This window comes from Rhea pennata, chromosome 6 (genome assembly GCF_028389875.1).
Source record: "Rhea pennata isolate bPtePen1 chromosome 6, bPtePen1.pri, whole genome shotgun sequence".
Taxonomy (NCBI): Eukaryota; Metazoa; Chordata; class Aves; order Rheiformes; family Rheidae; genus Rhea; species Rhea pennata.
In genome coordinates, this window is record NC_084668.1 from 7,446,870 (window position 1) to 7,461,034 (window position 14,165).

At 35.7% G+C, this 14,165-nt stretch overlaps 1 protein-coding gene across 1 annotated transcript in view; it reads left to right on the plus strand.

Annotated features, from left to right (window-relative positions):
• The window catches only part of DARS1 (aspartyl-tRNA synthetase 1), a 39,201-nt gene that overhangs the window by 6,585 nt on the left and 18,451 nt on the right, over positions 1 to 14,165 (plus strand). The window contains exons 3-5 of the mRNA XM_062579272.1: positions 93 to 185; positions 4,560 to 4,662; positions 14,036 to 14,138. Of these exons, the coding sequence (XP_062435256.1) occupies positions 93 to 185; positions 4,560 to 4,662; positions 14,036 to 14,138 (299 nt within the window). The remainder of the gene's footprint in view (positions 1 to 92; positions 186 to 4,559; positions 4,663 to 14,035; positions 14,139 to 14,165) is intronic.

Genomic DNA, 14,165 nt, shown 5'->3' on the forward strand with positions numbered 1-14,165 from the left:
ATTTACATCACTAGGTAAACATCAGAAAACAGTTGCATCTCCTCTTCACCTTGTTTTGCTGTTTGCAAATACATTTTATTTTTGTGATGCAGATCGAGTTTTGATTCGAATAAAAGACTTGACAGTGGAGAAAGCTGATGAAGTAGTTTGGGTTCGTGGCAGAATTCATACAAGCAGAGCTAAAGGTGAGATGCCTCCAGGGTTTTGGTTTTTATATTCTCATTTTATTGATATAAATGAATGTTTATTTTGGCTTCATAATAAATTTTCAGTGAAAAGAAGCAAAGCAATTACTTCCCATTCATGCCATTTTGCATACAAGAAAACTTTGCTATCTGATTACTCAAAGCACTCACTTGAATTGGTTATTTTAGCTTTCTTTCACCCATCTTCTCCAAACAGAGGAAAAGGATTTTTTTTTTCAGCTAAGCAGGAGATCAGATACTACTATTACATTCTAGTATAAGTGACTTTTGTTTTTATCACATTATTAAGTGGTATGTAGATGCTTGTAAATAATAGTAATTAAAAAAAATTCTAGGTATTCTGCTTTGGATGTTACAGACATGAGATAAAATATAATTCTAAGTGAGCTTCTGAGGAAAATACTTATAAATATACTGAGTGTTGGACAGGCCCTATTTATTCTCCTACATATAAATAGTTTCATTATATTTTCTCTTCTACAGGAAACAACAATCCGTGTTAAAATTTCAGACTATTTTACTTTCAGTTGCCAGTATTTGACTATTTCATTTGAACTTAAAATAAGAAACATCATCTTAAACAAAACAAATCAAAAAGCCTTTTATAAGTTCTGAATACTGTGGGCTGTCATACTTGGCTCTCTGTCAGCTGCATTTCTTCACTGGAATCAGAAGTTCTCTCTGCAAATCAGTTTGCCATGTGCAAACCTAAATAGGCTTTGGCCTTTTCAGTTGACATCAGATGTTGACAACAGTTGTACTGATTCCAGTGATGTTTGGCTGTTTTGTAGTGAGACATAAATACATTGTTTTTTCCAAGACTTGAAAGAAAAGAGCATAAAGAAATGATCTTCACAAATGAAACTAAACAGTAGTCTTAGAAGTAGGAATAATGCAAATTGAAGCTGAAAGTGCAGTACAGAATATTCTCATAGATACCAGATTTATTTCTCTTTTTGAGGCTTTATTTTCATATAAAAGTCCCTCTTTATTAAATATCTGTAGACTTTCATAATGAATGTCTGTACTGATGTCAGTTTAAAAAGGAGGTAGATGTAAATATAATTATAATTATAAATATAATATTTATAATAAATAAATTTAGGGGGATCTGTGTGATTTTCTAACTAGTTCTGTAATGTGGCTCTTACATGGTTGTCATTCTTTTTTCCTGTATACAGGAATTGTCCAACTTCAAAAGCTGTGAAAGCCTCAGTCATTATTGTTAACAACTTTGAGCTGCTCAGGCAGGTGACACTGTATTTAACTGCTATTAGTGTACGAATAAGAGAATACTTATGACATTTTCTTCTTTTGCAGTTGTAAAAAAAAGTTCAGACTATTGATAGAATTTAGTAGATTAAACATTAAAGTGGAAGAGAGGTGTCTTATTGCAGACCTTTAAAACAAAATGCAATGTTCAATGGTTGTTGTTTATTGCCTCTGTTGGATTTATGAAAGACATCCTGCATGATACATGTGTTAACTTCAGTCAGAATAGCATAAATTGCATGGAATATTAAACTATATTAACCATAAGCTTTGTTTTCATTTAATGGATACATTTTTTTTGTAAAACATCAAGATAATGTCTGGAAAAAAGTCCTGCAATTTAAATGTTGGGAAAAAAAATTGTAGCAAGCCATATAAAATCATTTCTTTACTGGCAGATATATTTAACTAACAATGTATTTATGTGACCAAAAATTTCTTAATGTCTATGGGAATTCTTTTTCAATGTCTTTTTCTCGCAGAAGGTCTTGTGTCATTCAGTACTTCCATCCAAGAACAGATACATATTCCTGTTTGGTTTTCTTTGTTTAGTTTTGAAAGAATCCCATGTGTCCCCTGTTTACTCGGTGACTAAGTTCCTTGAGTTACATGGAATCAGACCTTTTTAATCATATTTCTTTTGAAGCTTATCATCTTTTTAGGACTTCTTATAGGATACAGTGTTTGTTTTATAGAAACATAGATATGTTTGCTTTTATTGAATGTAGGTAATTAAAGATGGTCTTACACTTTTAACTTAAAAAATGTGTATGAAAAGATATTAACATGTGGAGAACAGTGATTTTTTTTCCTGACTTTGATGCTTCTTTTTTTCCATTACTTTGTCTGGAAAGGCATCTAATCGTGAACTAGATTTGATTATGGGTTGGTTTTGATAGTTTATTTCACATACATTAGATTTTCTTGGGAAAAGTTCTGGTTCCTCCTACGGTCTTTTTAACAGTGGAACTGTGTGCAACTTTGTAACCTTGTGTAACTGTTTTGACTATTCCCTATCAGTAAGGTTTGTTTGATCACTTAACTTCTATGTGATTAGAAATGGTTATTATATCCTACAAAATATCCTCTTTACTCAGAAAAACAACTAGTGTTACTCATGACAAAAATACCTTGAGTTCTTTTGTAATGCAGATATTGATCAGACTTCTAACATTTTGGCTTAAGTAAAACTGCCTGACTTTTGCCTCTGATTTGTTTGATAGCAAATCCTCCCATTTCTTTCACTCTCCTCTCTCTCCTTAAATATTTTCTAATTCAGTGACATTGTGGATGTCTTCAGCTGTTATTTTTCATTTGAATCCCTAATACAACACTGTTGAACTTCCATCATACTTTGTTAAATTCTTTGTAACTGAAATCACAGGGGGAAAATGCTGTATTTAGGAAATGCTATACTGGACACTTATCTTGTAAATAAGAAACATGGAGATTTGAAAGGTGTGAGAAGAGCCTCGCTAACCCAAAGAAACTTATGATACTGTGTCGCATAGAAAATTATATTTTTATTAATCATTAGTTTGTGGACTTGTTATATAAACTTGAAATACAAGCATATTTATTGTTACAGGCTCTATTTAATTTCTGAAACCTGCTCTCATCTCATTTAAATCTGTAACTTAGTGTTTGTCTGTAAGAAATATGAAAAATCATGACATTAGTTTCTTTATTTCAGTTTTGGAATCCCTGGAATATGGAAATAGTTGTGGTCTGTTTTCTGAAAATTGTGTAGCATTTCTGAAACCAAGGTCATAGGACAAGAAGTCAGTCATTTCCAGCCAGTATATGTATATATTTTTTTTAATAGTATTGTGTGTTGGTTTTATGTTTGCCTTGGTTTCCAACAGATTGTATGTCAAATGATCTGCATTTATCTTCTGATACTGTTTAAATTATCTGCAACTGTGTCAGGAATTGTAATCTACATGACTGCAGATGAGAAGTGCAACTGGCAGTTTGGTGTCACTGTGCAAGTTATATGTTGGTTTTAATGTTCTATAGCATAAGTCATCAATAACTGGAAAATAGCTACTTTGTAACACAGATTCTGGCTTTTACCTGCTTTTACTGTTTTAATTGAAATTGTTATAATGATATGAGTCAAAATTTGGAATTAAAAGGGCATAGATGCATTTTGGCAGGTACTGGTACAGCAATGGAGTGTTTGTTTCCTCTTTTTGAGGAAGAGACTTTTTTTAAAACTTAGCTAAGTTTTTAAACTTAAGCTGAATAAATGTCCATTAGAGATGTGAGGAGAAATATAAAATGATTTAACTGTCATTACAGAGATACTTTAAACAGGTTAAAATGAGCTTTGTTGACTTGGAAAGATGTATTTTAAAACTCAACAAACTGCATCATACTCTTTGCAAATTATTAATTGCTTTTAACTTCTCTTTCCCTAAGCAGTTGATGAATAAATTGCTCTTGCAGGAATTTTTACTTGAGTCTTTTAGGTTCTTGTCGTTTACCAGAATCAATACTGCTTTCGTTCTCATTCGTTCAGAGTATATGTTGTATTGTAGAATGAACATTGTTGATTGGTCCTTGTGGTGCAAAATCAAGCCTAATTCACTCGGAGCGATTTTGTCAAAACACCCCTACAGCTTTAATTGTAGAAGTGACTGAATACATTTTAGAACAGAAAAAAAAACCCTTTTAAAGTAATGTAGAGCTGAGAAGGCTCTTCATCTTCCTTGCAATATGGAAAAATGTGAATTATAGATGCACTTCTGGCACTGAAGAAGAATTGCATGAATTCTAGTTATCAGTCCTGTCTGGATATTACTTAGAATATTGTTATTTATAGAAAATGTACATTCACTCACTTACAGATGTAAGCCAAAATCATTTTATTCATCTTAAAGTTTGATATGTGTATTTGTACATGCAGAGCGGAATCTAGTTCATGTAGCTATTCAGAGAAACAGACAGACACACACACACACACACACACGTGTGCATGCTCAGCTTAGTATTAAAGTAGTAAAGCATTTTTCCCATTCACAAAGACCTCGTGTAACTTGTCCTTAATACACCTGTGTTGTTTTTCTTTGTATTCAGGGAAGCAGTGTTTCTTAGTCCTGCGTCAGCAGCAGTTTAATGTCCAGGCTCTTGTGGCTGTGGGACAGCATGCAAGCAAGCAGATGGTAAAGTTTGCTGCCAAGTAAGTAAGCAATTATATCCTGTTGTCAGAGTAAACAATGGTGGGAACCAGGACTCTCAGGGGTTGAGACCATTTTCACACATTAACATCAATGCTTCGTTTGTTTTAAAATGTAGTTATTTAGATTGTCAGTTCACCATTGCTTGAATACATTACACTTACAAAAGATAAAATAGAGAACAGGGTTGAAATTCATTCTGAACTGCTGAAGCAGCATTCTCTTCCACTGACATGGTTTACTTTCAAGCAGTCTAACAAAAAAGTCTGGCAAGCTAAGCCTAGTGGGGCACTTTATTTTGTGTGTGGTGTGTGTGTGTGCGCGCGCATGCATGCACACATGTTCAGTGTTTATATATAAAAGATTTGCAATGTGGTAATACTGAGTTGAAGAAATTAAAGAGTTGCTTCTATGCACAATGTTAATCTTATTTACATCTTTCTTTTTTTTTTTTTGGCATTACAATTTGGAGGCCCTTAATCTGCTTTTTAGTTTTTTTTTTAATCTGAGGAAATAGTTCAACAAACCAAGCAAGGAAAATGTTTCTTGAAGCAGTTTAAATTTAGTTATTTGGGTTTTTTTATTCTTAAAGTGAAAAAGGTATCTTCCCCTGCCTTCTTACCTCAGAAATGATTGTGGTTTGGGGTTGGCCAGTACTAAATATGCTTACGTATCAGAGGTGTTTATTATAATAAAGATTTTTAATCATGTAGTGTTTTTAACTACTTGTTCACAAACAGAAATGTGGTTCAATTCAGTGCAATAATATGTTTAACACGTGGCACTTCAGTTGCTTCTGTGTAGTTCTTGGCACTACTCTCATGCCTGGGAAGGGAGCCCCCACTAATTATTTGTAAAAGTGCTAGAGCCTTCAGCCTTCAATATGTCAGGGAAAGGAGGGATTCATTACAGTACAGACTTCCAGAAGCCAAGTTAAGAAGGTTGGGATAATGCTTCTGCCAATGAGGTTCAAGGCGATGGGAGAACAGAACCAGCAGTGTTTGTTGTTTCGCGGTGCTCAGTGTTGGCAGTGCCAGTGTGAGGCATGCTGTTTACAGGTGTTTATGAGCCAAAATGAAGTATTCTGTTTCTTTGTGAAACAGTTTGTTCTCTCCAGCACTCAAAGGGTTCTTCGAAAAGAATTAAGAGCGTTATCTCTCTTTTCCCCACTTCCTCTCCCTCTAACTGACTAACAGTCTGTTGCCACTCTCTTGACTTAATTTATGCTGAAGAACTGTGTAACAGCTCTTCTAGTTGTGATGCCCATTCTCATATTCACCAGTTCTCTCAAACATCTCTCTTTTTCAGTGTTGCTTCATATTTGTTCCCTCCACATCTGAGTGTCTTATGTTGCTATTTCATGAGCAGCTGAGCTCCATGGTGTCATAAGAGGGAAGCTGCCCTTGCTGTTTTCTTCCACGCGCTGACTCTGGTCCTTGTAAGACCTGGGGACCTTTTCTGAACTCACTTTTCTTTTTTTTTTTCCTCTCTCTCTCTCTCTCTCTCTTTTTTTTTTTTTTTTTTTTTTTTTTCCCTAGGTTAGTTTTCAGTCAGGTTAGTGATTTAAACTAGATCATGGAGTTCCAGAGAGAGCAGAAAGTGGTAAAAGGTGGAAAAAGATACCTGGAAAAAAGAGAGGGCAAAGCTCCTTTCTCTTCTTATAGCAATAAGTTGTTAAATCACATGCAACCTTATCCTTAGTTTCTTTCCAATTCCCTTTAATCCCCCCTGCTTTTTTTTTTTTTGATACCACAGATCTACTTTCCTGTGAGCAACCAGGTTCATAATGTTTATACTACATTTTGATTTTTCATTCTGTTCTTTTTTTCAGGAGTATTTTCAGGGTAATTCCTGATGCTACAGCCTCTCATTTATAGCATGTACATTTGACTCTTTATACGTGCTTCTGAAAAGTTTGTATGCTGATCATCATGTGCTTTGAATGATAGAACTTTCCCTGCTATGGTGTTCCTTTTTTTTTTCTTCCCCCCCCTTTTTTTTGTTTTGTTTTGTTTTGTTTTTTTAACATCAGGCTTGAGACTACGTCTTGTAGTGCAATCATCTGTTTCATGTCTTCACTGCAGCTGCCTCTTGTCCTTCAGTGCTTGCTGACTTCCAAGTACATTTGTGGTCACCACCTGAGTAACACCTGAAGCACAATAACAGACGTGCCTTGTCTTTAGGCACTTTCCTGCTAGTTATCATGTGCTATGGAATGATGTCACTGTTATTAGCAGATCAGGCTGGTCATAGGTGTCCAAAAATAACTACTGTTTCTCTGCCCTTTTGAATGTCTTTTCTTATCATCTCCTCTTTTTTTTTTCCTACACATTAAGTGAGGAAATCACAGTTTTGAGAACATATTTAAGTTAATTACCTTACATGTCAATTAAATGTATAAATTAAACTCTTTTACTGGCAGTGGTATAAATGTCCACATTTGTGTGCTACTTTCACGTATTTTGACTTCTCAGGAGTTAGGTCCAAAACTTTTTAAAAATAGCTTGTGAAATGCTGGAACTTAAATTTTTAAGGAGAACTTAAGGTAGTGTAAGGACTGATTAAATCATGAGTATTTTTTTGTACAAATTTTCATAAATAATAAACAGACCAGTTCCTCTTCTTGATATTGGCACATAGAAACTGAGAACTTTCATAACCTTCTGTGGTCTAGCAATATTAACATACTGTAAATGTATTCATATACTGATTATCTCCATTATCATAACAATGATGACTTGTTTTTAGTGAGAGAGACTTGTCACTAGCTTATCTCACTTTTTAAAAAGAGATTTCTGTAAATTTAGCTATGAAAAGTTTCTAGTTGAACTGTCAAAAGCAACACAGTGCCATAGTGGAATTGGCAGTTACTGAGTTCTCATGTCTTTGAAAGAAAATTTCAGATTAGTTCCGCAAGGGGTGCTTTATAGGGGAAGGAGTTAATTGTTTCTTTAACACAGCAAAGGAACCAAATGGTGAAATTGGGTTTGGTCAGTTTTCGTTCTCCTTCACCCTCCTCCCCCCTCCAACAAGGTTGAGCCTCTCCCTGCTACTGAGCTTGTTCCAGAAATAGCAATGTGATATGATTTAGCAGTTGGCAGAGGGAGTTGCCAGATTTAAACTACTTAAATGATGTGCCCTTGGTCAGGAAGCAACTTTATTGCTCTCTAGGCAGGAGAATGAAAATTCTGAAAACAGATAAACCATGCAAAATGATGGGTAAACCTGTATGAAAGTACATTACAGTGTAGAAAAATGTACAATATTTGATCAGCTGGATAAATTGGTAATATTATGAAAACTCAGGCATGATTGAAGGTCTGTGTAGAACCTTAATTTTCCATCTTCTTGTTTTTGTCTGCCTAAGCAGAAAATATTTAAGTTTTTCTGTATTATATTCAGCACTTCCTTTCACAAGGCTTCTTATAATAACAAAGCACTTTAAAAATGATCTAGCACTTCTTGAAAATGGGGAATCCTTGTCTGCTGAAGCTGTTGCTATGGGATGTTGCAGAAATATTTTTTTGACCTACTTCTGTTTAATTTTTGTATTGGTCATCTGGAAGAAAATGTGAAATTGCAGCTGTTAAGTTTGCAGATGACACAGAAATTGGTGTGGTTACCTATTTAGCTACATTACTGTATCAAGGTGCATAATTACAGGGCTCATTTGGAGTGATTGCTTTGATGCTCTTCAATGTGAACTTGTACCTTTGTGACCATTAGTACAGATCTTAGGTAGGTTCAGCATTAACATCCAGGAAGGTAGTAATTAGAAATTTGAGATCATGATACATAACCAATTTAGGATTTCATGCAGTTCTCTTATATACTATGCTAAGAGCTCTCTCGAATTTTGAAAAAAAATAAGAAAATGCCCTTAATATAATATAAGCCAGTGATGAGACCATTTCCAGAATATTTTGTCCCATTCTCTTGTCTTTGTATCAAAATACATATTTTTGAGTTGGGAAAAAAAAGTCGATGATGAATTTACAAGATTAAATGATATGCTGTCAGGAAAGTCTGTCTTCATATAAAACTGAAGAAACCTGTCTGTTTTATCCAAGAGAAATTAGTTATTTAATCTGATAGTACCTATGCAAGAAGACGACTTTCTGTCAGTGCAGGGTTCTTATTTAGCAGATACAGAAATATAATGAGATGCAATGAACAGATGGTGAAGTTCAATAAATTCAGAAGGGAAATAAAGGGGAATTTTTTTTACAATGAAAATATTTAGAAGTGGGTAGTGGATCTGGTTACTTGAAATCTCTGAAAGAAGACAAGATTTTTTTTTTCCTAGAACATATTCTAGCTCTTTTGAGTGTTAGAAGGTTGATACAGGAAATAAATAGATTTTTACCATGAGGAGAATAAGAATAGGTGTTTCCTTGGCCTTCATGTATGTGAGTATCAGTTAACTTTCCTGCTAAATTTGTATCAGAGTGCTTAGTGGATACATGTTCTATTTATGCAAACAATAATATTAATGCAAACAATAATATTACAATTGCTGTTACTGTGTTAGAGTAAACAGTAGATTATACTTCCAACTAATTACAAATGAAATGTTTTTTCCAAAATACATTATTGCCTTGAGCTTTCACTGACATGCAGATGCAGGATCATAGAATCAGTAAGGTTGGAAGGGACCTCTGGAGATCAGCTAGTCCAACCTCCCTGCTCAGCACAGTCACCTAGAGCATGTTAGACAGGGTTGCATCCAGGCGGGCCTTGAAGATCTCCAGAGAAGGAAACTCCACAACCTCTCTGCGCAACCTGGTCCAGGGCTCCGTCACTCCCACAGGGAAGAAATTCCCCTCACGGTCAGACGGAACTTCCTGTGCTTCAATTTCTGCCCATCGCCTCTTGTCCTGTCACATGGGACAACTGAAAAGAGTTTGGCCCCATCCCCTTGACACCCTCCCTTCAGATATCTTTTGTTGCTTAGGCTTTATGGCAATTTAATATTTTTATAAGGTATTAACATTCCAATTTATGCAGTCTGCCTACAGAAAACAGTCTTGAAGAAAAAATGAGAAAGAAAATATTGTTTGAATGAGCCTGGATGCTTTTATTAGTTAAAACATTTTGATTTAAAGTAAATAATCTAGATTTTTTTTCAGTTCTTCAGACTTTTGATCAAGGAAATATTGATTGTGATTCACTTTAGGCCCACTTAGGGTTCAGCTTGCAACATGAAGCTGCTGATGAAAGATGTTGTCATACAGACTTTTGATCAAGGAAATATTGATTGTGATTCACTTTAGGCCCACTTAGGGTTCAGCTTGCAACATGAAGCTGCTGATGAAAGATGTTGTCATACAGACTGCAATAATGCAATCCTGTGGTTAAAGGAGAAAGTCTTGGCTAACAGACATACAGATAATTAAGAAGGACATAAGGCATCTAGTGGACATTTTAGTAATTATAGTCTTGATCTTTTTTTTAGAAGAATGTTACCATATAATGGAGCTGTTTGCTATACAAAAGATTTTTTTTAATGGTTGGGCTTTATGAATCTGTTACTAGGATAGCTTCTTTTAAGGATTAAATAATATAAAGGTGTAATGTGCCTTCTCTTAATGCATTCTAATTTAGCTTCTAGTCCTTTGTAATATTAGTTACAGATGGAAATAGTGTTGCCTTTCGTGGAAATGGTGATAGCTTTGGCCTGCTTTTCTGCAACTGTGGGGAGCACTTTGATATAGTTACCAGGGTTTAATTGAAGCATCTTGTTTCTTGTTCTAATTTGAATTGAAATCATCATTTCAGTTAAATTCCTTGAATCACTGTTGAGATCAAAGTGGCCCCTTTTAGATTACTGTAGTTTACATTTGATGAGCTATGTCATGAATGTGATTTTAATCACCTTAGACTTTTCCAATACAAAATTTTACTGAGCACAATTCAACCAGAGCTCAGAATACAGGTTTTTACTTGCATACCAGATTAAATAACTAGTCTGAATGAACAAGAGCATGTTTTCTAATTATCAAATTAAAGTTTAAAATAGATTATGAAAAATTTTAAACATATGCTTTTGTCCAGGCAGTTATATACCTGCTTAGATATAGACATCTACGTATGTAGGTACTATGTTGGAATACATTGTAAAGTTATGGAAGATGTAATAACTAAGAGATGTTACAGATTTTAAGGTGTTTTCCAGACCAAGGAATTAACTGTTTTAATTGTAATTTGAGATTAGAGAGAGAGAAAAATCTAAGCAGATCGTAAATTAGGAGTTTGTAAGTGTGCAAAGTGATACTACAGTCTCAATGATGTAAAAGTTAATTTTTCCCTGTATTTTTAAACTGATACCATTTTGGATATCTTGAACTGTTTGTATTCATATCATAGTTCTGTAATGACTTCATTGATACCAGTTATCAGCATTGGAATCGATAATCTGGTTAAGAATCATAGAATCACAGAATCAGTAAGGTTGGAAGGGACCTCTGGAGATCAGCTAGTCCAACCTCCCTGCTCAGCACAGTCACCTAGAGCATGTTAGACAGGGTTGCATCCAGGTGGGCCTTGAAGATCTCCAGAGAAGGAGACTCCACAACCTCTCTGCGCAACCTGGTCCAGGGCTCTGTCGCTCCCACAGGGAAGAAATTCCCCTCACGGTCAGACGGAACTTCCTGCGCTTCAGTTTCTGCCTACTGCCTCTTGTCCTGTCACACGGGACAACTGAAAAGAGTTTGGCCCCGTCCCCTTGACACCCTCCCTTCAGGTACTTGTACACACTGATAAGATCCCCCCTCAGTCTTCCCTTCCCCAGGCTGAAGAGGCCCAGCTCTCGCAGCCGTTCCTCATAGGGCAGATGCTCCAGCCCTCTGATCATCTTCATAGCCCTACGCTGGACTCTCTCCAGTAGCTCCATGTCTCTCTCGTCCTGGGGAGCCCAGAACTGGGCACAGGACTCCACATGAGGCCTCACAGGGCTGAGTAGAGGGGCAGGATCACCTCCCTCCACCTGCTGGCAACACTCTTCCCAATGCACCCCAGGAGACCATTGGCCTTCTTGGCCACAAGGGCCCATTGCTGGCTCATGGTCAATCTGTCATCCACCAGCAAAAGAAAACACCGTACAACTCATTTACATTTAATTATTATTCTTTTTTTTTTTTTTTTGGGGGGTACAGAGAATTTGCTGTTTTTGTCATTTCTACTCATCTTTGATTTATAGTCTCTGCTTAAATAGTTGGGACGAAAGTAGGTTCATTTAGTAAATGAACTTGGATTTAAAGTCTACTCTCATCCTCTGTGCTTCCTGTAAATTTAGTCATTTGTTCATTATACTGATTTGAGCAATAGTAACTCTTTTAAATTGTAGTTTTGGAGTGTTTTGGCTGGTAACATTACCAGAAAAACATACCAGATATTGTATACACTATCTGGAATTACCAAATGGTTAAGCTAGTTAAGCATATAAAGTTCTGTGATCTGTATAATACTTTGAGCATGTACCTGTGAGTTCTATCACCTGAAAATGATAGACCATTAAAGAAATGGTATAATCAACTAGAATGTTTAAACTTGACTTCTTTAATTACTTGTAATTCACTTACGGTTAAATTTTGAGAATTCTAACACTGGAAGTTCCCAGTGCTACTTTACATCATCCGATCTTTTTCTTAAGATTGGTCATTTTTATTCAAAAATTCTATTAGATAACTTAAATTTGAACTCAACTTTATAATGTAAAACAGTTTGTGCCAGGTTAGACTGCAGGTTCATCTAGCTTCTCTTAAGTCTGGTGTGGATGCTTCAAGAAGAGAAAAGCAGAACAAGCAAGTAGTCATGCTCTGCAACATTTACTGGTTTGTGTCTCAGCTTCTGTATCACACCAGACACGCTTTCTCAGAGACGAGTGTACATTTCCCCATCAAATAAAAAGATAAATGTCATTATTTAGCCAGGGAAATCTGACTTTAAAAATATTAGAGATGTCTAAATCCAAACATAGGTGTTTCTGAAGAGGAGCTTCTCAATAAATTTTTCCTGTAGTTTTACTGTACCTGTGCAAGAAGACCATGGGGCTCGAATGTCTAGATTTAGTTCCCAGCTCTTATCCTGGCTTAAAGTGAGCACCACTAGGTGAACTAATGCAGGTGTAGCTGATCAGGCCAATAGTTACAGCAGCAGCAGCTTGTACTCTGTTTGCACTCTGTCCTGTCTTCCCCTCGCTGGGCGTTACTGCCCCTCAGTCCTATACATTGAAATATTTATCTCACTGCCCTTTAACTGAGGTCTGTGGAAAGAGTTTGGGTTTTATTGGTTTAGGGTGGAGGGGCTGTCCCATATGAAGAAGGCCACTTTGTAAACCTGAAGGCACGAATTGCTATACTAAGATCAGTAGCGGCCAGCTTGTCCGTCTATATCTTTGCTCATCTCTTTCTTTCTGCAGTTAAATTGTGGGCCTGCTACTTTCCTAACAGGTTTTGTGGTCAAGTGATAGACAAAAGTTCTTTCAGACCTTTTAAAGAATGCCCGAGAAGTGCAAAATAAAGTTAATTGTAATAGTTATTTTTTTTATAAAGAGGAAAAAAACTTTTTTGATAATTTTCCTTTTGCAAGGTGACAAAGATACGGTACTGATATTGAAATCACAAAATGCAAATATATTTTCAGTGGGGATGAAATTGTCTGTATGAAATTACTGCTTTAAAGTTCGGTACTTCAAATACCTAAGCAAAAAACATTCTTACAAATTATTTTCTCACCTACCAGTCTTGTTATTGTTTGCTTACAATCATGCTTTATTGTTGGTTTATAATACACACGCTTTATATAATATTGTTGGAAGGCATTCAAGGTACTGTAGTGTTTTAATATACTATCAGTGACTGTTAGTGGAGAGCAGTTAAGATGTCCTGTGTCTTAGAGAAATGACTTAGAGCATCTTGCATCTTTCAGTAACAAGTCATGCAGTTTAAACAAGCTCAGATTTGATACTCCCTTCCAGCTCTAGGATTTCCTTTCAATTTGTTGTTCTGCTGCTTAAGGCACATCTTTCAGATAACTGCATCAGCCGACACATACATGAGTGTATGTGGCCTAGCAAAAGAAGTATGCAACTTGTCAATTCATGTATACACATGCAATGAATGAGCAGACATTAAGCTTAATAATCATTCTTTCCCTTTCATGTCATCCACCCCAGTTTCAATTTATTGCAGCTGGGAATATTTTAGCAAAGTCCTGTATTAATTCAGTCATTATATATAATAAATAACAACCTAAATCCTTAACTCTGTTTTATTGTTCCAGCAGTCCATACAGTACTTGTACCTCCTAGTGCTAGATACTCAGTCTGGTGCAGTGTGCAATGAAATTTAGTAAGCTGACTATCTTTATTGACAGCATCAACAAAGAGAGCATTGTGGACGTAGAAGGCGTTGTGAGGAAAGCATATCAGAAAATTGGAGGCTGTACTCAGCAAGATGTTGAGCTGCATGTTCAAAGGGTAATTTTTTGAGCAAATGAATCACTG